At 42.9% G+C, this 25,239-nt stretch overlaps 2 protein-coding genes across 2 annotated transcripts in view; both read left to right on the top strand.

Moving 5' to 3' along the window:
• Nucleotides 1-8,893, top strand: part of LOC8036101 (histone-lysine N-methyltransferase 2A) — a 76,064-nt gene extending 67,171 nt beyond the window's left edge. Inside the window, exons 31-34 of the mRNA XM_029966914.3 lie at nt 2,339-2,468; nt 3,599-3,694; nt 3,915-3,982; nt 7,928-8,893. Of these exons, the coding sequence (XP_029822774.3) occupies nt 2,339-2,468; nt 3,599-3,694; nt 3,915-3,982; nt 7,928-8,033 (400 nt within the window). The 3' untranslated portion in view covers nt 8,034-8,893. The remainder of the gene's footprint in view (nt 1-2,338; nt 2,469-3,598; nt 3,695-3,914; nt 3,983-7,927) is intronic.
• A 2,202-nt stretch (nt 8,894-11,095) lies between these two features.
• The window catches only part of LOC8036104 (vacuolar protein sorting-associated protein 16 homolog), a 36,048-nt gene continuing 21,904 nt past the window's right edge, over nt 11,096-25,239 (top strand). Inside the window, 14 exon segments of the mRNA XM_029966911.2 lie at nt 11,096-11,170; nt 11,856-11,947; nt 13,837-13,937; nt 15,675-15,803; nt 16,104-16,248; nt 16,903-17,027; nt 18,188-18,307; nt 18,871-18,926; nt 18,991-19,065; nt 20,357-20,451; nt 22,883-22,959; nt 23,093-23,224; nt 23,395-23,522; nt 24,418-24,562. Of these exon segments, the coding sequence (XP_029822771.2) occupies nt 11,118-11,170; nt 11,856-11,947; nt 13,837-13,937; nt 15,675-15,803; nt 16,104-16,248; nt 16,903-17,027; nt 18,188-18,307; nt 18,871-18,926; nt 18,991-19,065; nt 20,357-20,451; nt 22,883-22,959; nt 23,093-23,224; nt 23,395-23,522; nt 24,418-24,562 (1,473 nt within the window). The 5' untranslated portion in view covers nt 11,096-11,117.

Below are 25,239 nucleotides of genomic sequence, written 5' to 3'. Positions count from 1 at the left end.
TAGCGTCTGAAACATGTACTCCCAATGAAATAATGATGAGCTAACCTAAAATTTACCCGCATATATATATCTTAATGAACCGCATAAAGGAGTAAATCAATGATGCTTCGCGAAAAGCTTGATTTTTTTTTTTTACTATGGTTCTTGAGGAGAATATGAGTATGGCTGTCTGTGTGCTGTAGTCTACCCTGTTTTCTAGACTACAGTCTGCAACCTGGTGTACAGCAGGCTGCAAAACCAAATTTCAACTAAAAGAAATAATATTTTTGCTTAGTTTTAGTGTTGTACGGAACGGCATTCCAAGGAACAACGTCCCTGAGGCGTGTTTCTTTTAGAAGGAATGGAGGGAACGCCGCCGTTTTGCCTTGCGCCGGTGGAACAGCAACTCCTTTCATTATGAGGAAACAATAGGGAAAATGGCGTTCCTTTATTTTTATTATTATTGGCATTTTTATTTAAATTCAGTTTCGGCGTCCGACTTCAAGGGATGGGAAGTGTCCGAGATATAGTCGAAAACAAAGAACTGTAACAGACAGGATCGTATCGACTCGACAAGTTATTCTATGTGGATATATTCACCTGCTTGCTTTCTTTCATCTGCAGATTATCGAGCGCAGTATTTCGTTAAAGTCTGCGAATGTGACGTTAACGCAAAGACACATTCCAACCTTAGGACCGTTATAGGAGCGCGTTGCTTTCAAGTGGCTGGGAATCGTAATGGGAACTCATTGCGAAATTGACAAGGAACGAGGAACGAGCTTTTGTTCCAGTTTTGGAGGCACGTGTACAACACCGGAGAGTTGGCAGCGCGCGTGAAGACATTTTCATATACAGCACACCTTGATGCATTCCTGCTTTGTTCGCAGACAAAGAAGCTTGTATCATGCAAAAATTGTCATTAACGTAACCTCAGTGATGGAAGTGCTGCGCCATTTGCGCCAAATTACGCCATGAACGAAAGTCTGCTACGTCTTGCGCCAAAATGCCATTTTCGCTAAGAATTGCACCACATTTGTGCCGAGATGAGCTTAAAGCGAACAAATAAATATTTTATTATTGGTCGACCCTAATATTCAGAGAAGTAGAAGGAAACAAAGATTGTACAAATATGAATTTCACGGCTTCCCTACTCACCGTATAGATTTTTCATCTCGGGTCAGAGCACGGTCGAAGGCTCGAACACGTACAACCACAAACAGACATACTAAAAGTGCAAGTCACGGTACATTCACTTCACTTGATTGGTTTCGCCCAGGGGCTCTCAAACTGGGTTCCGTGGAATACAGGGGTTCTGCGAGCTGGTTTCATGGGTTCCGCGAGCACCCAAATTGCAGTGCCGCCCCCCCCCCCCCCCCCCCTCTCTAATTTAACCTTCATAAATCAATTTTTCTTTTTAAATGTTATGAGAGAATTTTTATATAGCATCAAAAAAATCACCTATAAGTTCAACATCGACGTCGTCTTCTCTGCTCCTAATACGCTTTCCAACTTGTGCAAAGAAGTAAACTGACCTTATTCCCACCGAACGGTAAGCTGTACCAAGCAACATCAGAAAAACTTAGTTGAGTGTGCAGAGGAAGTGGTGTATTCGTTTTCCCTTTTGTGCGGGAAAATGTACATAGGGCAGACTGGACGATGCCTTAATGAATGGCTCCGAGAACACAAAAACAATAGCACCAGAGCTAACTCTGGCCACCTGTGCATACACTGCCGTGATTGTGGGTGCGAGGTTCACCTGCCATGTTGTACAATTTTAGGTAGGCACAGTAATCAACTAACTAGGGAAATTATTGAAGCCGAACTCATCGTCAGCAATTATAAAAATTGTATTAGTACACCATCTTTGATCCTGACTGAAAAAAAAACAAATATTCTTGGCGTCTAGGAGTTAAATGCGCGTTTTTCAGGAAATTCAGTAGTTCCAGACGTAGAAGAAGAAGACAAAGTATATAAAAATGAGTTCTGAGTCGGGTGTGCGTGATTTGGGAAATTCGGTAGTTCCAGACGTAGATGAACAAGACAAAGTACGTATATAAAAATGAGTTGTGAGTCAGTGCGGTTTGTTTTATTTTTCCTTCCTTTTTCATGTGTAAGGAGTGAGGGAACGGTGTGAGTGTACTTTTGCAGTAATGCGTCGAAGTGTGTGTTAATCGTACAAGGAGATGACAAATGCCATGATGTCACGCTTTGATGCTGCGAATGAACCGGCCAGAGCCATTAATGGCTGGGCATCAACCGCTCTGGCCGGTTGATGTGTTGGCTGTTTGATCGCCGACGTTGCAACGCCGGAGGCACGGGCCAAGCTTGCATGTAACTCTGCTGCTTCCGGTTTGCCCAGGTCCAGCATTCACGGGCGGGGTCTCTACTGCAAGCGGAACATCGACGGAGGGGAGATGATCATAGAGTACGCCGGGGAGGTCATCCGGGCCGCTCTTACGGACAAGAGGGAGAAGTACTACGAGAGCAAGGTGGGAGTCCCTTAGAAGTGCCAGACCACAAGTTCTCAAACTGGGTTCCTGGGAACCCTTTCTTAAGAACCCTCAGGGTTCGCACGAGCTCCTCAATATCCTTGGCTGCCCTTTGGTGAAGTGTTCTCCCAGTTTAAGCCTTATCTTAGTGGATCTGAACCATCTATAATTATGTGGTAAATAGTTCCAAGGACGTGCATTATTGTTTGCATGAGTTGTAGGCTTCTGCCTTACTGTATTGTTTTAATGCCAAGACCCGGGAGGAGTTTCTAGGCTTTCAGTAAAGAGAGGCATTCTTCAAGATGTAAGAGTTGGAGAACCCCTACACTAGAATCTTACTGATCGGTGAGCTTGTTTCTGGTTATGTAGCTCTCACCTTTCTTTTCCGGGTATAACCTCTTGTTCATTGGCACCAATAATAATGTTTCGGCGTGTCGAGGATGCTTGCATGACGGAGAGTATGAGCATTTTTACTCTTCTTCTTGCTTTATAGTGCTTTATTTTTGTACTTCTATAATTTTTTGGTCCTGTTTTTTCAGAGAAACACTCAAAACTGAGCATATAGAAAGTATGAATTTGAGGCTTATAGTCACTGGAACTGAAATTGATTGTCTTTCTCACTTCGAAGTTACCGAAGCTTTGTCAAAAGATATTTTGCACTGGGGAGTATTTATATATTTAGTCTAAGCTCGTTATAACAGACTTAAATAGTGGCCAATGTTTTGACTGGTTGGAAAAGAATGTGGATTATCAAGTGGAATTTATTGTAAGCAGCGAGACTGGCAAAATGTGGTGGCTACCAACAAAATCTGGTTTACTGAAACTCATCAACTCTTAAAGGAGGTAGTGATTTTGGATTGATTTGTGCAACTAACAGCTTTCAACAGAATTGTGGTCTCATTACAAGGTAACACTCCTCGTCCGGCACCATGTGCAAAATAGCACTTGTGGACTTCTATGTGCTCCGAGGCTTCTGCAATTGTCGTTTATATCCAAATGTCTGTTGCGGCCAGGTCCGTCATAATAAAGCTGTACCGCATATGGCGAGCAGTAACACGTAAAATAAGTGTAACGAGTTGCATAAAATGCTTGCCCCGCTCTGTGTGCTGACAATGTTTCTTTATTTCCAGGGAATCGGTTGTTACATGTTCCGTATTGATGACCATGAGGTTGTTGATGCCACAATGCATGGCAATGCGGCTAGGTTCATCAACCACTCTTGCGAGGTAAGACTTCTTTTCGTTACTTCAAAGGCCTGTTCGCACGCTTTTGGACTGCCTGCTTTCACAACCGTTCTAGGGGACCATGCCATAGCTAGATTTTTTTATTGTGAAGCAAAAGTAACTTCCTGCCAATGTTGCAGAGACCCTTAGGTCATTGATTTCTGCATCATTGAAAGTTCACCAGCTTCAGTGTCTATCTAATTTTCTTCTTTTGTCTTTTCAGCCCAATTGTTATTCAAAGGTGATTACAGTGGACAACAAGAAACACATTGTGATATTTGCATTGAGGAGGTGAGTTTTCAAGTTTTCTTGTTTTTTTCTTAAAAGCCCATTGTGCTTTCGTAGGTGTGATTCCGGCCCTATCTTCTTTACGCGCAATAAAATTCAAATTGCTTCATTAATACCAGGGATGGGCAAGATACATGCAAATATGTATCGAAATACTAATACAAAATACTTTGTCAAAAATGTATTTAATTACAAATCTAATTACATTTCCAAAAAAGCATTTAAGTACAAGGTACAAATACAACCAAATGTTCTCAACCAACCAAATACAAATGGTCTCCTCCAAATACTTTTCTAAATACATTCCTCAAAACTTGCGTCAGCGACTTCAGGGCACCTGCAACGGGTTTCTGGGTATCTCATTTTGATTTTGCATCGCACACTCGGGAGTTAGTGTGCGAGGCTGTAGTAACGTAATAGAGACATAATCACAAAAAAATGTTATCAGCTTGGACGTAATAGGTGAAAAAAGTACAGAGCTTCAAGCAGCTTTTTTTGTCGATTACATTTTGGTATAGACCAACAAAGAACTGATACGACCAAGACGCGCAGCACTAACTAGAGAATTTTTTATTGTTGCTACTCGCACCAGTTACGAAAATCTGGACGACTTGCAGATTTAGAATGTTCCAGGCAAAAATATGGATGGAAATCAGGCTGGAAAACATCTCAAGTTGTCACAGGCACTTATTTAGCCAGTCTGCCTGTGAACATAGATTTTGTCACTATTCTTGCCCTGGACTAGCACCGTAATCACAAAGTCACTAAACGCTTGTGCTTGATTGAGAGACACTGCATTCGGTGCAAAACATTGCTTTCTTCCTGCTCTGGACGGTGACAATAAATTTGAAGGGTGTATTTTTGCCCATAAAATTGTGTTTAATTGCAATTGTATTTGAAATACCCACATTTTAGTATTTAAATACACACATCAAATACATTACCCAATTTGTAATTAAATACAAATACAAAATACACAAAGTATTTGAAATACGTATTTGAGATAGTGCCCATCCCTGATAAATGCTAATGTTATTATTAGTGCAGTTGTGAAAGAGCGTTTAATGCACTTTCTATTGATGTAAAAATTAAGCCTTGTAGGTTTCTTGAATTTAGTAATTGTGCTCTTTTGAGCAAAGGGTAGTTACTGTTATGTTCTTGCAGCTCAATATACATAGGTAGTAGTAACATTATTGACACTGCTGTGTCTGCTTATCTTGGTCTATATCCAGACGACACTTGGTATGATTTAGCATCGGAGAGCCATTCTGCATCATCTGATACTGCCAACAGGCACCATGGCAGATATGGTATAAACCCAAGCCCTGACTTTACTAGTCACCATAGTAGGGATGGGCGAATATTCGGTTAATACGAATAGCCAATCGAATTCTGTTCTATTCGGTATTCGCTTCGAATCGAATTTAAGTATTCGACAAAATCGAATTATTCGACAATATCGAATTATTCGACAATATAGAATTATTCGACCTTTCGAAATACAGTCAAACCCGACTATATCGAACCCGTTTACATCGAATTATTCCTTATATCGAACAATTGTTGTGCACAGTAATGTTACAGTGATAATATATAACAAAAACTATGGTTGCATCGAACAAAAATAGCAGCCGCTACCGATATATCGGAACTGTCAAGAGCGCCGTTTTGCTCTGCAAGCTGGCTTTCCCCCAACGCGCAGCCGCATTGGGGGAAAGCCAGCTTGCAAAGCACACTAACTTTTTTTTTTCTTTGGGCGGCCGCGTTGATTGTTCAGAAAAAAATAAAATATATTTTTTGCTGAGAGACGGTGCTCCGTGCTCCTTCCGCAAAAGAGAATATTATTTTTTCTTCCAAATTGACGCGGCCGCCCAGAGAGAGAAAAAAAAGCCAGCTTGCTTTGCTAGTTGGCTTCCCCCAGCGCACCACCTGTTTTAGGGGAAAGCCAACTTACAGAGCAAAACGGCGCTCTGCAGGAGGTGCTCCCGTTGGACGTGCTCCGTGCTCTCGGCATATTTCGGCGCTAATGCGCGAATATAGAAGGCAGCGGCCCAAGAATTTTGGAGTCCGTCGATAGCGTAGAAAAATATCGTTATCACGGATGCAATGAAGAAAAAGCAGTAGAAGATGCAAGACTACTTCATTGTGTAATATTTCAGCAGAAAGGGGATTTTTGAGAGTCAAGTTCATTAAAACTTTTATATCTAATTACCCGCTATATCGAACTGGTAGACTTTTTTTGCAAGTTCAATATAAACGGGTTTCACTTACTCTGGCTTGGATTTAAGGCCAGGTGGCGCAAGCTTCCGACCGTTTCGTGCTACCGAACTCAATACACTTGAAATTAACAATTACAGTATATCAAATACCAAATAAGGGCAAATATAAAACTATAGTTTAAACATATTTTGTGGTATTTTTTGCTAGTACTATTCGAACTATTCTATTCGAAATTATTCGACCAAAATCACTATTCGCTTCGAATTCGATTCGGACCCAAAATCCTCTATTCGCCCATGCCTACACCATAGTCGAACCCAGATATATTGAATTCAAAAGGGATCATAAAATAGTTTGATATATCAATAATTTGATATACAAAAATGTGTTAAATTAAGCTCAAGTTGAAATTTTCTGGCGTTTCTGCTAATACTGAAGGTCGTGACAAATGGGAGCTTACAAAATAGAGCATCCAAGAGCCGCTAAATACAGTAGAGCGTAGTTGGCGGAGACCGCAAACACCTCCGTGCTTGTACGCGCACCTGGCCAAAACCTTCACACAGCATAAGTGACGAAACAGAAAATAATAAAAAAAAAACAAAGAAAAAAAGGGAAAAGCGAGATGCATAAAAAAAAAAATCTCTTCATCCATAGAAAAAAAAGTTAAGCAAGCAGCAAAAAGAAAGCTCACTAAATTCTAACAAAAAAAAAGGCAAAGAAAAAAAGGGGGAGGGGGGGGGGGCAAAGCAATAACAGCAAAAGAAAAAGGTAAACAAACATAAAGTGTTTAAAGTGCATTTGTAACACACTCTCAACATGCCCAAGACTTTTTCTTTTTTTTTTTTTTCTTCTTTTTTTTTTTTTTTTGCATATTTTATTTTGGGGTTAAGGAGTCACACAGCATCAGCAGTGTTGGGGGGGAAAGGGCACAGGCTACCCTTCCAATAGCGGGCACTCCCTGCTCTCCCTACGCAGGTGCCCTTCCCCTTGCTTTTGTTATCCTCCACTTTTTTTTGACCGTTCATTGTGTCTCCTTTCTCACAACTGGGGCCCTAATCTGGACACTTGACGAAAAAGTCCGCGAGAAATCCGGCGGCTCTAATTGGCCAGCACCAAGGTCAAGTGCGGCGTTGGCCAATCACGGCCACCGGATTTTCGCCGGCTTTTTCGCCAAGTTTCCAGATTAGGGCCTCTGCTCTTTAGCTGTGTATCTTCCCGTATCTTCCGCATTTATGCTGGCTTGGCAGTCTGCCAGCCACACAATGCAAGCGATGTGCTTGCCACTAGCGCAATCGGATCGCGAGAAAAGTAACCGGCCGCTGGGCTTTGTTCGCTATATTGAGTGTCCCTGCCATGAAAGTTGGATAGAAAAGGACAACACTCCTTTATTATTACATGTGATTTTCAGAGGGATGTTTGGGCTGTTTGATACAGACAACAATTCAAAATACCAGAGTGTGATATAACCGGGCTCAACTGTGCACCTCAGTAGACCTGCATATCATAATTTGATATCTTTTATTTCTGTTATGCCTAACCGTACCTCCTGAAGGCTTGTTTCTCATAATGGGGGGATTTCGGGTGTAACTGGGAAATTCACGAGACAAGGAAAGAAGTAGAGAAATAATGAAAGCTTTGTTGTCGGCGTCCTAATGGCATCGCTGTGTTTAGGTCATCCTACTTTGCTTGGTGCTAACATTGCCTCTATTGCCGCCTGGTTGTTTGCAGCATCCTCAAGGGAGAAGAGTTGACGTATGACTATAAGTTCCCCATCGAAGAGGTCAAGATTCCCTGCTCGTGTGGCTCCCGACGCTGTAGGAAGTTTTTAAACTGAGAGTTGAACTAGAGCACATCGAGCTTACTTCAGGCCGAGAGAAAACTGTACATAGATTTTTATCTCTGCATGTGTGTAGCTTCACCGTCTGTTTCCCATCCCACCCTCTTGTTTTAGATATTTTAATTACTTCTCTTTTCTTAGCTGCAGATGACTGCTAGTGGCTTGCAAAAAAGGAAAGGGCACCTGTATTTTGTTTCGTTTTTTTTTTTGGCGAGCAAATGAGCTTTTGTGGTACCTTGTAAAAACGAGCTTTTGGAGAGAGAAACCTTCGAACAAGGCGTTTACGCTGAAATATTTTTCTGCTCGAGAAGGATGGCATGGGCGTGACAAAGCTGTTTTAAAGAGAGAGAGAAAGAGATGTTACACGATACCTGAAAGTGCCTTGAGTGGTTTTTACGGGTGCCAACTGTGATCCCCGGAGTCAACTTGTAAATAGCATAGAATTTTAACTGTAATTACCATCAAGGAGTATATCATTTGTAATTGATTTGAAAGGCAGAAACAAACAAGAATATGCACAATTATAAATATGTCATTTTATAAGTTGTTGTGTTCTCTCTGATGTGTGTTACAAGCACTATTTTCGAGTCATTAAATTTTTAGACTTGCTCCTGTGACCTAGGAGTGATCACACACGAACAATTGTGGGCTTCGTTTTTGGTTTTTGCGCTATTGTCTGGTACACTGTGCTGCTATTGAAGACGCTGTAATTACTGCAAGAATGCTCTTGTTTCCCTGAGAGTTGTGATGCCTTTGTTTTGCGCTTGTGGCGTTCAGAACACTGGGACGTTCTAGTATGGATTAGACACTATAAAACTGTAAATACCAAAAAACTCATAAAGATGTTTGTTTTCTGACATGTTTCGTGAAAAGTGCTTTTGATAATTATTGAGTTCTCCACATGACTGCCATTTTTGGGACGAGGAATGGTGAGTCCCATGGACTTCACGGCAGTCACTGCTGCCTTGCTGCTCTGGTTACCCAAGGGTTCAATAATTGGACTTATCTGAATTGCTTTTACTCTTTAGGTAACATGTTAATCAGAAAGTTTTATTTAAAACATGTTTATCTATATGTAGCTTTTCTTAGGATATCATAGTGATTGGCTGTTGCGAGGCCTGTCGTAGAGTCGGATTTTATTTTAAGGCAGTTGAAACAACCCCAAGTCACGACTTAGTACGTATAGTTTTCCCTCACTTCCTGAAGACTGCTGCAGCTCGAAATCAAACTTCTTTTTGCAACCACATTAATGCAAACTATTTCATTTGGCCCTCCCAATGAAATTGGAATCTCCATTCCCCCGAGTTTACTAATGAAGTCTGCAAGCAACATTTACCACAAATTCTGTGTGGTTGCTGCGTCAGGCAAGCAAGGTAAGGTGATGTCGCTTGTGTGAGCTGAGTTCGCTTTCTGTGATTGAAATTGACCTTTATGCTTACACTTGAACTAATATCTGCCTTCAGGTCGCAGCTTTTTGTGACCTTGCCATGGGGAAAGGTACCGGGCAGTGGCGTTGGAGGTGTTGAGGAGAAAGGAGTGAAAGATTTTCACTATGACAGCCTTCGTCGGCGACACAAAAGCCACAAGAAAAATGAACGTCGTTTACAACTCCCTGTAATGCTGAAGTAGAGCGCAGCTCTTGAGGAGGAGGAGGAGAGAAGGGTACTGAGGGGAGGGGGGGGGGGGGGGCTGGCGCTTACGCCGACGCCGCTCAAGCCGGAAACTGGCGCCTATGAGTTGCGCTCTAAAAATACAAAAAGTTGGGGTGAAGTTTCTGGTGCCTTTCACTATTTCACTGTCCTACCAACCAGCCCAAGTTCATGCATAGGTTCATAATTTGGGTTTTGCTGCATTGAATATAATGAACAGCCATGGATATCGAGAGGAGAGAGTCTGCAGAGGACGCATAGGAAACGGGAGCATCTTCACCTTCCTCGCTCGGTCCTTGATTGGGTATCAAAATGGCCCTTTAAGGATGGCCCAGATGTCGCATCACTGACGTCGAACAAATCTTTCACAAATTAAACTTGTGCATCTGGTTCGGACCGCCAGAACGACATTTGGGCGGAGAATGGGCGTTTCGCGATGCGCAGTTTATGTCTGCATGTGACAAAAGCCCTGTAAATATTTTTTGGGGGGACATGAACTACCCAAAACAATTTGTGGCCCGAAAACCGCCGATCGAGAAATGCTCATTCCGTGGTCGCGTGCCTTTTCTATGGTTCAGACACAACCACCAAAGATAATCCAAGTCGCGGAGGGGGATCGGTGGCCGAGTGGGCTGAAGCGCAAACCCAGCTCGACGCGCGTGGAGCGAAAGCTCGCGCTGCAGAACCCAGGGATCCTGAGCTCGAGCCCCACCCCTGCCCGTTTCGATCTGGATGAGCATCGTACCGGCGTGCGGTCGTGTATCACTACTGCGTGGTGCACGTTAAAGACCCCAGGCTAGCGGTTGTACTGCAATGGCTAGATTGCTCATCTACAGCGTGTGTCGCAACTTTGATGGCAGACCAACTACACGCTGTATAAATATCCCCACAACCCAATTATTATTATTATTATAAAGTCGTGGACCATCGAAGGCACATACTCATTACTACAAATGGACAAAAAATATGATACCGATTTTTTGTGGCTTCTAAAAATCTGAAATATGTTAATTGAAACTTTTTTTTTTTTTTTAAATATAGGTGACATTGTAGCAAAATATTGATTGGGTAGTCTTCTGCGCCTGGCAAAACATAAACAATCATGCTTCAAAGGCTCGTGGCTCGTGCGGTACGCGAAACCCGGTCCCAGATTGCTAGTAGTCTCTAATATTGCTTGAACACGGCCGTCTCTACAGGAAAACGAAACCGAAAGCACCCGTCTGATCCAAGCTTGGTCTGGCCTTGTGTCTACATCTTTTAACTCTTTTATAAAATAATTTGAGTTTTTTACTTTATAATTTTTACAAAAATTATCAAGTGATGTGTAATGTTGTAGATTATTAATTTTTTTGTTGTTGTTGCTGTGTTAGCTAGGTTAGCTAAGAGCGTAGATCAATCTGGTCTGGAAACCTCTTCTAGGGGCGATGTTAAAATGGCGCTCTACACTGCTGATTGGAGTCCGCTAGGCAGAGACGTTTATTACAGGTATTCAATTCTGCGTCTCATCAATTTTATTACTGATTTGTTTCTGAGCGCATATGACAACTGAGAATAGAATTTCAGCAAGTATAGGCTGATTGCATAGCACTAGTAATCAGTACACTACTTGATCATGGTGGTTGCAGATAGACCCAAGGCCCGTACCAAATGCCTAAAACAGACACAAAAAAAGTCGATGAATCCTCATAAGCTTCATTAGCCGTACTGCTGTTCTTGTTATACCGTGTTATATATGTTCTTCAATATTACATATTTACGATATTATGTGTCTGCACTTTGTAGGCACGGTAAACAAGCGCAATCTGTTTATAGTTAAAACTGCGATTTTAGAGCGACACAGCGAGGAAACAATCAGCGAAATTAACAAAGCTTATGTGATCAAAACAAGGAGTGCGGATAAGTGTCGACGAGCCTTCCTTGGCCTTCATTCTTTTATTTTTAGAGAAAAAATAAACATGCTAAAAATGACGCCTTTTTTTTTGTTTTAAGTGGTGGGGTGTCAGTGGTTATCTAATAGAATTTCAGTTGCTAGTGCGCCTTGTGTTTTTGTCAATTCTTATTTTGTCCCTGTTCCTAAGTTGAGAGCAAAAAGCTAGAAAGAGTCGAATGAATTTCATTGAATGTGTAGTTTTGAACATCTGCCTAAAGGGTTGTGATGATTCTTTTCCAGAAAATTTGAATTGTATTCAATGAAATGGCAAGAACAGGGACTGAACCTGTCCGAGTTTATTGTGGCCGCAGCTCCTTATGGTGGCCCCATAGGTATGCTTTTCTTTTTAAAGCGAAAGCATTAACTTCCCCATGGAGCGAGCCGATGTCATCAGCTTTGAGGCCTCGCCGAATGGCACCTAAACTCCTTTCTCCAAGTGAAGCCGCGATCTGACGGCTCCTAGCTTTGAAGCCGCGCGAAAAGCTTAGCCAATAGGCACCTAGCTTCCCCACTCCGAATAAAGCGCAGTGAAGCCAAAATTTGATGGATTTCGGCTTCGGTCCCATTGGCTGGCTTGCGACATAGTTTCAACGAGCGAGACTCTCATTGGCTGCTGCATGTCAGTTTCAAGGAGGACCACCCTATGGCCTGTGTGCCCACGCCGCCAGCGTGCCGTTACAAGGAGTCAGTTAACTCAGGCAGACCACCAGCACGCAGGAAAGGAATCGGCCATGTCACTGCTCCGGAGAGCGTCGGCACGGCTGATGTTAGCGTGGCGCAACCATTTCATGAGGACGCGCGCAAGAACGACATTCACGCTTTCGCATTCACAACTCATAGGTGTACCTCAAGCCTTTTTCTTTTTTTTTTTTTTTCCGGTATAGGCTTCATTTTAGAGTACATAATTCCAAGTCGCACAACTTAAACAACCCTTCTGTTGAAGAGGGAAACAAACAAGACACTAAATATTCCCAATGCCTACCAACATTTTGCTAAGGTAAAGGGGAAAAACACCCCAGAAATTAGGATAAGAAACTTGGGGATAGTGCAGTGAACCCTTTGCATGACCCTATATAAAGTGAAGGGCAGCAGAGGAGTGTTCTGGATAGCTTTTAACTGTAACGTGAAAGCTAATTTTTTTATTGGCCACTGTGTGATGGACAGTATTATGTGGGACCTCTAGCTATCATATGTTAAAGGCCCTAATGCATAAAGCAATAGAGATTAAAACATTAAAAGAAAAAAAATGGATTTTTATATGGTTTGGTTGGGACATTTGTGTCAACAAATGACTTTTGCGTGAAGAAAAGTAATTTTTAGAGCAATATTGACGGTGCGAGGTGCGATTTAGTGGGTAGTCACCTCCTTTCCACTTGTTTTCTCCTTCGACATTTTGGGCTGTGGAGGAGAGGTGGATCGGCTTGGCCATCAAGTTGAGGTAGAGAGAGTGTATGACCATCTCGTTGAGGTGGATAGAGTGTATGACCATTCCGTGACATCATGGACTTTGCACGCAGAAGTTAAAATAGATCTCGCGCCGTCAATATTGCTCTAAATATTTTTAACGCGAAAGCATTAACTGTCTCATGGAGCGAGCCGATGTCATCAGTTCAGAGCGCAAAAACGGCTCCTTATATCCTTCTCCAAGTGTAACCAGCTCCCAGCTATGAAACTATGCAAAAAGCCTAGACGCAACACCTAGTTTCCCTGGTCCCAAAGGAGCAAAGTAAAGCTGATGAATTTTCGGCTTTGGTCCCATTGGCTGGTGCGCGTCAACGAGACTCCCATTGGCCGCTGCTCCTCAGTTTGAACGATCGCTCACCTGTTGGCGCTGCCTGTCTGCGAGGCAGTGGTTCTACTGTTCCACGCTCAAGGTCAGCGCGCCGTACGCCGCAGATGAAAGAAGGAAGCGAAGAGCGGCATGCGTGCCTTCCTCGCATTCACAACTCGTAAGAAGCGCTTAGGTGTACCTCAAACCTTTTTTATTTTTATTTTTTTTTGCGTAAATTTTATTTTTTTACTCTTGTGTCCCAACCAATCTGTTTAAAAAACCTTTTTTTTCTTCTTTTCAATGGCATTTATGCTTTTTGTTTTTTTTCTTTTTTGGCACATTACCTTGGCAAGTTTAATCCCTAAATTCGTCTGCCATAAATCTGTTTTATGGTGCAAACTTGATTGCATGTCCACGTGCAGTGCTTGATTCATTTCCTTTTTGTTCCAGCTATCATACGGGATGAAAAGAAGATCATGAAAATCAAACTCAGCAGTGTCTGTCTTATACACCTGTTCTCAGCAAGTGGTCAGACTTTGGGAAATATCAGGGTGACCTAGGAGCTCATTTCTTTTTTTATCATGAACCTAGTTTTATGTGTTTGGCTTCACTAAACTGCTTGCTATTTGAAAATTTTGCTTTAAAATTGATTTTATCCGTTGTGGTTTCCGTCAGTATCTCTACAGTCTCTACCATTATGAAAGACCCACTTGGAGAGAGTGGCCGAGACCGCGGCTTGGAGGGGCGCTGCTCACGCTTTGTGCAATTCTGTGTTGCTCTGAAGGGAGGGAAGGTGCTTCACCTGTATGCACCAGTTCAGTTGGATTGCATTGCCTAGTTTTTTTCGGGGCAATGTGGAACTGTGCATAATGTGCACTGTGCCCCCATCAGCCACCATTGCTAATGTGCGCCTTTCATATTGGTGGAGACTGTGCAGTCATGTCTCGTCAATATGGGTGCCTCTTTTTCTAGGAAAGATTGTCCATACTAGAAGTTGTGCAGGTCAAAAACAAACAATAGACCAGTGGTGGCCAAGCTGTGGCTCGCAGTCGCATGAGGCTCTTCGCTTGTTAAAGTGCGGCCTTGCGGCTCCCCCCCACACACACACACATACACACACAAAAAAAAGATAGAAATGGAACACGTTTTAAATTAAAAGACAGGTTGCGGTTTGGTAGTCTTGTGCTACTCCTACCTTACATATAATTGGACTGCTTTTGACTCTGATAGATTGAAAGTTGTTCGAGTTTTGTTCATTGCTCTGTACAAAAGCTTGCCCCCTTCCCCCCTGCGGCTCTTGGAAGTTTCGTGGTTTTGTTTGCGGCTCTTGGGCCGGGTCAGCCTGGCCACCCCTGCAATAGACGATGAGTGTGACCACAGGTGATACGGCTTATTTAGCTACAAAATGATAAGGTGTGGATCTGTGCGGACACTCTGGAGCATACTTTCTTGTCCAAGGAGCCTTCTAAATGATTGGAGAAGTGTCCTGTCTTGCTTTTTATGCACAAGTGGTGCACATATGGCAAGGGAAAATTCTTCAGGTTTGTTAGCCGACCCAGGACTGCACCCTAAACTGCAATAGCAAAGAAAAGTCAATGAACCCATTTGACCTGAAAACCACGAAAAACAACCATTGTTTGGTTCAAAAATAATCCAATAGCCGGAAGTTGTTGCAACTGAAATCAGAATGCCAACTGCATAGCAAAGAAAACATGTTTATTAAACATTATCACTTTCTCAAGAGGAGAATCCAACAACAGATGGTAGTAAAACTCTGATTCACTCTGTGATCCAAAAGCTTCGTCAAGCTTTTTTTGTTGGGGGGGGGGGGGGGGGGGGGGGGGGACTGTCTTTAAAAATATTGTGTCCATAATAAAGAGATAAAAATGCATTTATTTATCCAGTTACTTTCCAAACTAATTATCCAATAGGTAATTCCTAAAAACTTTGTCTATGCAGTGGGTGCATTTACTTTATAAATGGAATGCCAGAAAGTGTTTTGTACAGTAGTTGGTTGTCCCTACCCTAGACGGGACTTTTAATGTAATTACATTTTTAATTGCTTTTATTTTCTTATTTTGTGTGGGAAATTTTGTACCTTTTTCTAAACTTTACATTCCTGGTTGCTTAAATACCTAATCAATGCAAATGTATGCACCATGTCAGCAGCTTCATGTCAGGTGCTTATTCACTTAAGGATTAGAAGGCAAACGTCATTGTGTCCAGTGTAGCTTAAGGAAAACTTTTCCATCAGTAAGCAGTAATAAATGCAGTCTTACATATTGCAGCATGACAGCGGCATCATTGTGGCTATGGGTTGGTCTAATACGGAAAGTCTGGTGTGCGTCCAAAAAGACGGTGTCATCATTGAGTACAACTTGCTGGGAAAAATCCTGGAGACCTTCACAATGGGCCAGGTGAGGCCAAAAGCTATAATGATTTACTGTAAACAACTATTTTTATGAGCTCAGTATTTCACACATTTTGCGAAGCGCGAGTTTTAATTTTTTTTTTTGTCGGCATACAATTTTTCTTTTTAGGAGTGGTCAGCTATGTATTCCTCACCATGGGGTTATTTATTCACATAATAATTTACTTTTTTTTCTCGAGAATTTGAGAAAACTTGGATCTTTGTGAAAATTATGTTGTTTACAATAGTCAGTGACGGGTCTCACCTTTTTTTACTACTGAACTTTACTTAATAATGTCTCTGCCAGGTTCCAAAGGACACCAACGTGCTGGACTGCAAGATTTTCACTACATCTCAGAGAACCGGCGTTGGAGTTCTCACTGGCTCGTACAGCTTCTTTCTGGTGGAGAGCATTTCTAGCCACAAAACATGGCAACTTCCTGAAGTACCAGGCAGGTTTAATTTTTGACATCTTTGGACAGGGAGCTTCTAATTCTTATTAGAACAATTAGGAAAGTGAAGATCTAGTAAGGAAAGCATTTCCAGGTTATGAAAAGCCTACGGACTATTGAATTATTACAAAGAGACATTTCTGAACGGCTTTTCCGCAGAATATCGTAAAGGGAACCGAGAGGGCCTGTGGAACCCAGAAATTTCTAACTTGACAGGGACGGTCTTTGAAGAGAGGAAACTCTGGGTTTGATTTGGAAACAAAACTGTTGCAAAATCATCTAAAATCTTGCTGTTTTCACTGTGCCCATTTTACCAATAATTGAGAGTGAAAGGAAGAGGGAGGCAAACTGTGTTGTAACAAGGTTGCCTCGGTTTTGGTCTCGAACTGTTAGGAGAGTGATAGCATTCTTTAGTCTCTATTTCTTTCATCCATGTCTATTCTTAAACAATTCCAAATAATTTTTTTTTATATAAAATGAAATGTGATGTGGCATTACGGGCCCGCGTGACTTGCTTGAATTAAATATTGTTTCTGGACATTTAGTGTTTTTGCTAGGCATACTACATGCATTTCCATCTGAAGTTGCTCGGGCTCTTCTAAGAATAGAAAATACTGGCATATCCAAACACTAATTTGTAACTTGCTTGCCCAGGAATGGTGGCACCACCCAGTAGCTGGACTATCATCGCAGACGAACAGGGCACAAGAGTCGTCGTTGCCAAAGACGACAAGATTTTTGTCCTCGACCCTAGGGGCAGTGCAAGGTGCATCGAGGAGGTTTGTGCACTGCAAAACTCATAATTCTTAGGATGCCAGTACAATTAAAATGCCTACTGTTACAGAGAAAATGTTGCTGCTTTGATGATTCATTTGGGCCCAGTTGGAAGGATCATCTGGTTGATGGGAGAGGAAGGGAGGTACAGTCGGGAGCAAAAGTTTGCGGGGCACGGGAGCGCGTGCCGAAATGCATCGCCGCGCCGTGCAACGGCGCGCCACCGCATTAAAAAGCTGCGCTTTGCGCATGCGCGCCCTTCGTGCTGGCAGTCATGTCTCTTTCGCTCGTTTCTGTCCGACTCACTCCTGATTACCGGAGTCGGCGCCAGGGGCGCAAGTTGCCGTTTCGCTGGCTGTCATGCCCCGCGTCCTCTTCAGCTGCCTCAGCAGCCACGCTAGGTGACAAGGCGCCTGGCTACCCCCCCTCCCCCCCCCCCCCCCCCCCCCCCACACACACACATACACACACACGCGCGAGCTCCGTGACAAAGCGCGGTGGCTGAGACGGCTGAAGCAGACGCGCAGTAGACAGCCAGCGAAGCGCTAACGCACGCCCCTGGCGCTAACTCCTGTTATCAGGAGCGCGTCGAAAAGAAACGAGCGAAAGAGACATGATTGCGAGCACGAAGGTCGCGCGTGCGCAAACCGTGTCTCCTTAATGCGGCGGCGCGCCGTCGGACGGCGCGGCGATGCATTTCGGCACGCACTCCCGTGCCCCCGCAAACTTTTGCTCCCGACTGTACATCATCCTTCGGTGTTACCTGAAAGGGCTCTGTATTTTTAACTTTGGGGGCCATAGGAATACACTACTATTGCATTGCATTTCCATTTACCGGCAGTTGCTGCTGCCTTCTGCATTAATATTGCTAGGGCCTTTATGTTTTTTAACCCTCAATTAGAGCATTTTAAATGTGCAAGTAGATCAACAAACACTTAAAAAATTTAAAATTGAAATTTGCATAAAACTAAGTATCCACCTTCCAGTTACTGGCTGAGTGTGATTGTCACTACATTACGCTGGCATGCTTTTCTGGCCTGTCAATATGGTGTGTTTACGGCTTTTATTGAGTTTCACTGAGAGCATGAACGTTTGTAAAGCTTATTTAAGTGACCAAATAAGCGGACATTTTCTTTTTTTTTTCTTTTTTTTTTTTTCACTCTAGACACCACCAATTACGACAATGTTCAAGGCAGTGACAGAAATGGCTGTATCATTTGACTACCGCAACATCGCCCTCTTTCTGGATGATGGACACCTGTGGATTGGAACCAGTGACTTGAGGGTATATTTTTGCTAAGATATCGGAGGTTGTTTCCTGGAACCTAATTCCCTACCAAAACAATTTACAGGCAGATTAAAATAGATCCTTCTCAAAAGTATATGCCCTCCAGTAGCTGCTGTGTCGATTATCTCAGTTTGTCATATTTTGGACCCATGCTTTAAGTATGTATTGGACACGAGTGCTGTGTCGGCGCTCGGCATGAACTCAGATCCAATCCCACGCTTTGCACGGGGAGCGATGTCAAAAATATGTGGGCCACCTCTGCTGCTCTATGGTCTTTTGAGAAGTGTCTATTGCTCTCATAATAGCTACAAGTTGGCTGTTGCAATCCCTGTGGCATGAAAAAGCTTGAGGTTGTAAAATGCAAGGCTCGAATTTGGCCTGTCTGTGAACACTGAACATAGTGACAGTGTCCCTGGCACTGAGGTGAAAGAAGGAATGAAATGAATGGAAGATAGGCCTTCCGTTCACGTGAGACCTTTCTTCTGTTTCTCTCATCCTTATTCCACTTGGTAACGGTCACTGTGTTGGTATTGTAAACTGAGAGAGCCTTTACTTTTCAGAGCACACTTTGTGAACTTGACACAAAGGAGAAGTCACGTCCAAAACAGCTTCTCTGGTATGTTTCATAAAAGCTTCAACCCCTTCTTGGTCCGAGTTGAAGGACATGATTGCTGTTTCAGGTGTGGCCAGAAAGCTGTCGTGGGCCACTGGGGCAAGATTCTCCTTGTCTTGGGCTTTGAGAGGGACTTCATCAAATATCCTTGAGCCAAGGTTCTAACATGCAATAGCCTTTGAATGGTGTAATCCTGTCTAATTGAATCTGAAGTTGTAAAAAAAAGGAAGCTTTTGGGAGCCCTTTTGCAGGTGATCGGTTGAAATCTATTTGCAAGGACAGTATGCACCACACGAGGGCAGAGTTCAAGGCTGCACGTGTACAGGGGGAACATTTCAATAACTCTACGGGGGCATTCAAGGTCTAAGGTCTCCTAATTTATTTAGAAAAAAAGTCCTTGCAACAAAAAGCTGGAACTTTATGTAGTTCTGTACACTTCTGCAATGTCGATGCTACGACGGCATGGCTGCTGCGAAGACTTCCTTGAGGGTCTGTCGAGACCACTAGGATACTGTCCATGCAACAGCAGATCACATTGAAAACACGCGACCACAGAGTGTTTCACAGTTGGAAATAGCCAATAATCACTGGGCCCAAGGTGAGGGGAGTAGGAAGCCTGGGGAACCAGTTCATAGTTGTTTTCATGGAGAGAATTTTTGAAGACGCCTAGCCGATGAGCTAGAGCGTTGTCATGATGGAAGATGACGGCTGCAACTTTTTCTGGTTGTTTTTTTTTCAATGCGGTAAAAAATGTTTTCTCAATAATGTCTTTGTAGAACGGAGGTGCTCTTGTTGTTCCACTTGGGATGCAGTGGGTGAGGGTGATGCTTCCACTATCCCCGAATATGTCCACCACCATCTCCTCCACACTGACGGCAATGCAAAACTTCTTCGGTGGCGGGGAGATGCAGTGCTTTCATTGCTGCGACTGGCACTCAATTTCGGGATCGAAAAACGGCATCTATCTCCCATCTACTGCAGTAATTGTTGAAGTGAGACCACCATTTGTGCCGTTATTACGAGACGAAATCGCCCGATCCTGCCTAGGTACAGAGAACAAATAACACGCTGGGCTTTCTGAAGGTAAACGTGGACATTTTTAGTGTCTCAAACAAGGGGGACACCAAGTGGCACCATGAACGTTTCACGACTTCTAACAGTTTTGCTCTGCCTCGTTCTCATTCCCAATTATATTCTGCATATTTTAAGGTGCTACCCATGCCTCTAACTGTCCACTAGAGAAAAAAAAAAAAAGAAAAGAAATAGGGGACCTTACAACTTGAATGCCCCTCATACTTGGCTTGATTATTTTGGAAATGATTCTCTGAATCTCTAATGTTTAATATTGGAAGTCATAGATTTTTATGATTGAGAAGTTTCATGAATCATGAGTGATGCCTACATCAGCGTACCATTTCTTCACTCCTCTGCACTTATCCCGTTGATGTGCCTATTCACCTGGTTCAAGAAGTGGATGGTGTTCGTCTGATTGGCAACACTATTCATGAGTTGCTGCAGAAAGTGCCAAGTGAGTCTGCACATTGTTCAGTCAGAGTGCCAATTGCTTGACTTTTATTTAACTCTTTCTGTACCACAGAGAGAAGTTGCGATTCTTGAGCGATGCACAAAGCATTTCTTTTTATAATAACTACCGAGAAATGCCCTACCTCCAAAAGATAACCTACCCCTACTTTTGGCCTGATTTGCTATTTTCTTTTAAACATAGAGAGATAGCCCGCTCCTAATAATCATAATGTTCAAATCAGTGATGACCTCGGCGTAAATGCGGCTAGTTAACTATAGTGGGATATAAGCGACCGTTGCTGACTGGGAAGTACAGTCATCTTCGCTTCCATTATCACTCGCTGCAAAAACATGTTTGGCAGAAAAACATAATCTAAAAATAATGCATGTGTTCTTTTTCTTTTACTTTCTTATTTTACATCAAAGTTAGCCCACACCTCATTTTCACCCAACTTGCTCTCGACTTGAGGTGGGCTATCTCTCGGGATGTTGGGGTACATAGCAGATGGCTAATTATGGTACATGAAAACGTAGCCAGTAAGCTGCTCTTTAGAGAAAAAAAATGTTTGCACTAATGTCTGAAAATATTTTGTCAAATTTAAAAAGGCTGAACTTGGAACTTGTGTAACAATTAAAACAAAAAGTCGAAACATTTTTGTCTATATTAAATCACACTATGAGCTTGAAAAATGCTACATATACGAAGTACCTCATATGCACCACTGTAAGTTAGAGAGCTCTAGCTGATATCGTCTTTTATTTGTCCGTCGGCTAGTGTGCTTCCATGTCGTCGTGCTATTCAGAGACGCTGTTGCATGCGGAGGTGAATGTCGTCCAGAATACTTTTGTTTTTGTTTGCTCAAAACCTTGGTTTGTGATAGCTCTGCCCCTACTTTTTCTCTGCCGATGTTTTTGCGGCTTGCAGCATACATAAAATGTGTGCCCTGACCCAGAACAGCCTATAAAACTCGAACGACGCTCTCCAACAGGCACCTGTTGGTATTCTGCACTTCGGAGACGAAACATCGCTGTAGGAGCTCAAATGAAGTGATCCAACATCATCCACAGCTGTCACTGTTGCCGTCATCCAACGATTGAGCAGCAAAAGTCGTTAAATTGCACGATTGAGGCTTTCCTTGTAGCAGTCTCCAGTGCCAGCAGGACAGCATGTTTGATAAGTTCCACCGCCTTGCAGAGATTTATTTCTGATAGCTCACCAGCTTACCAGCTTGAGAGAAAGCGCAAGTCAAAATCAAAACCGAAGCTGTTGTCCTTCGGCTATCTGCGAGATGGCATATGTTCTTGCATTCCCAATTAGAATTCTAGCGGCGCATGGAAACCATCAATCATGAAAGATCAATGGCCTATGGGCGTGATATGGAAAGAGTTAACCACGATTTCGGTCGTACGAGGGTTTCCAGTTAGCAACGGACTTTTAGTAGTTCGCTTTATGCGTTCTATCAGAAGGTTCAACATCATGTGCACTAACTCCTGGAGCCCACTTTAGACAGTCTGAAAAAATCAGTTTCTTTACATATCGCGTTGTGATTTACTACAGAGGTGTGGTTCGCATGTTGAAAGTAGTGAAAGCGCACAATAAAGACGAATACGAAGACGGAGAGGCAAACAGGATGAGCGTTGGTTCGGTAGAGGAAGTTTGGAGTGGAAGTGTCCACGGATGAACTTACTTTGTTCAAAAATGAAAAAAGAAAAACCTGTTTTGAGCAGTCTGTGGCGGCATTTGCAGACGGTGTCATGACCATGTTCAACTAGTTGTATGTGCTGCTAACAGTTCACGCAACGTGAGCTATTAGAGTATGTAATGCCTTGACCAATCATCTCTATTGGAAATGAGGAGCCATGATGGATTTAAATTTCTGTTTTTCTATTCAGCTTGTTGTTTGAAAGATGAATACATTATGGCACTTTCTGAATTGTACATTAGAGAGACGCACACTGGCAAAGTGGTAACTTTCGGAAGATCATCTGCTAAGCTCGGCGCCGGCATGTCCTCGACACTTTCGACATCTGTCGGCTGCAAGTACAACTAGGCAAGCACAGTCATGACACTGTCTGCGAATGCTGCTGTCAGTTGCCCAAAGGAGGTTTTTCTTTTTTTTTTTCCTCGTTTGAATGAGATAAGCTCCTCCGTTGATGTTTTTACTCTAATCTTTTACCACCTAGCCGCACCTCTGTAGAAAATGGCGGCGCAGCATGTTGAAAAACCGCTTTTTGCGGACCGTCTAAAGTGGGTTCTAAAGACCCACTTTAGATGGTCCGTAAGTGAACTACGGTACATGCTCTACACCCTAAAGGTCTTGCAGAGACTTTTCATACTTTACAGAACTGCATTTGGATTGCATTTTGAAGGATTAAATTATCTTATACTATTAAAACATCTAACCTACTTGTACATTACCTATTTCTTCTGCCAGATGTTGTTAAAGATGTCTTCAGGATTGGATCTATGGACCCTGGGGCTTTACTTCTGGCAGCATCGGTTGAATTTGAGGTTTGTTTGCTCACATCTATTTTTTTTTTTGCGGTAGTACAAATACTGCTTGCTTCTGTGGTTGCACATTTTCTTGAATGATTGAAGCTGTCCATAAGTCTGACTTACAGTGCATAACTCTCTTGTGTTCCAGAAAAAGAGTTACAAAGCAGACGAGTACCTGAGATCCATCATCGAGGAAAATAATCTGGAGCTTGCCATACAGCAGTGCATCGATGCTGCTGCCCACGAATATCAGTCTGCGACCCAGAAGAAGCTACTCAGGGTGCGTGCATCATTGACAGAGCTTGGGAAAACCAGAATATTAGTGCTTTCGCCAAGTTTGTTTTTGCTTTCCTTGTTTGTTTTCTCTTTGTAGTCTAAGGACTGAACTGGTGGGATTATTTTTTCAACTGAGTTTCTAAGGGAGTCCTTGGTCATGGTATCCACACGCAGGCGGCGTGCTTTGGCAAGTCCTTCATCCCCAGCATGAACCCGGATGGCTTTGTGAATGCATGCCGGACGTTACGGGTTCTGAATGCGGTCAGAGAGCATACCGTCGGCCTGCCCCTCACCTATGTGCAGTATCCTTTCCTACTCAACCTTTCAACAGCTAAGTGTCGCGATACATATAAGCATTCCGGTACTTTAATTAGGTTCACTCTATTCACTCGTGCATATTTGATCAGTTTTGAACTGTTCTACCTTAAAGCCCCAGCAATGCGGTTACCAAGGTCATTAGGTCAATGTTGCTTTTGGGCATGGCAAGACTAAGGGGCTTTAGCTTCAAATGGGGCATTATCATTTATGTATCCAACTTTATAATTGCCAGCTCGAAAGAGAAAAAAAAAGCATGCTTTGGTAAAGGTTTGTTTACACACCTGCATTTGCTTAGGACTGAGGTTTTGCGATCTGTTACGACGAGAGCACGCTGGCAACCCATGAGGTAACCCTGGAACTGCATTCCACTGGAGCGAAGGTTTTGCGGTATTTGCAAGATCAAATGTATACATACTTTTTATGAGAAGTGGTTGTTATAACATTGTCAGAAGTCTTTGAGACAAGAAAGAAGGAATGATGTACAAAAAACTAGGATATACACGGAAACTGCAAGCGATCTTAAGAAGTTTGAAGGCACTTGGTCGTAAGCAGTTGCGAGTGTGTGAACCAGCCTTAAGGAGATGATGTCTTGTAACATGGAGGAAGTACCCATTCTTAAGATTTTGTTCTTGCGCTGATACTTGTTCTGAGGAACAAAGATTATAGTGACATTTGACACCTATTCATAGTGAACTCAAACAGCAGAAGCTCGTGCAGAGGGCGACGTTGCACATATAGTATTAACTACAAAGGTATTATGTGAGCATGCATCTTGGTGGAATACCAGCTATTAAAGTTTTACTCAAGTAGCTATTAAAAGAAAACAAATCGGAGAAATATTTGGCTCGCTGTTACTCGGTTTTCCTGAACCACTAGCAGGTTGCAGTGCTTGACGATGGAAGTCCTTTTGGACCGGCTGATCCTCAGACAACACTACTACCTTGCCCTGAAGATAGCCAAATTCCTGCGCATCCCTGACACTGAAGGCACGAGCCGCATCTTGGCGCATTGGGCCTGCTATAAGGTGACACCTAGGGCTGTGTTGAAGCATCATTTGTTTTTCCACTTCTTTCTTACCTTTGGTGGTGATTCCATTTTGTTCTTTGTTATAAGTGCATTTGAAAAGACCGCATAAATTATTTTCTTAACACGTCGAGCTAAACTTCTTCACGGAGGTGATTGAAGAATGTGCCAAAGTTTCACAGAACAAACTTACCTGAGTAACAAGTTAGAAATCAAAAACCTGAAGTTTCTGCCTACGGCCTCCGTCCGCTAACGAAAGGCGCCTAATTGGCACAGCATCCTACAGATGTTGCGAGTGCTCTCTGCGTCGACAGGTGGGGGTCGGCGGCAAAGGCTCCGAGTACCGCATTTTTCAGTGTCTGCTTCGGTGACGACACCACTGTTCTCCAAGAGATGTTTTAGAGGTCTTTGCCCACGTTGAGGTGCCTCACCCGGCGTAGAATCACCGCCGAAACTCTGCTAAAAAATGTTGGCGGTCCTCTTTTGTCCTTTGGCACTCCCCGTACCAGAGAACATCCTTCACTTGCTTGTTGGGAGTTAAAGCCTAAAACAGCATGGAGGAAAGTTGCATACAAGAAAAGAGATGCAGTAATAACCAGGGAGTGCAAAGCAGATGACAACATAGTAGTTGAAAATAATAGTTAAAAAAAACGAGACAGCACCTGTTTTTTTTTTTTT

Source organism: Ixodes scapularis, unplaced genomic scaffold (assembly GCF_016920785.2).
Source record: "Ixodes scapularis isolate PalLabHiFi unplaced genomic scaffold, ASM1692078v2 PGA_scaffold0__279_contigs__length_252992795, whole genome shotgun sequence".
In the NCBI taxonomy this organism is placed as follows: Eukaryota; Metazoa; Arthropoda; class Arachnida; order Ixodida; family Ixodidae; genus Ixodes; species Ixodes scapularis.
Note: the sequence above shows the minus strand (reverse complement) of the source record. Positions and strands in the feature narration are given on the sequence as shown.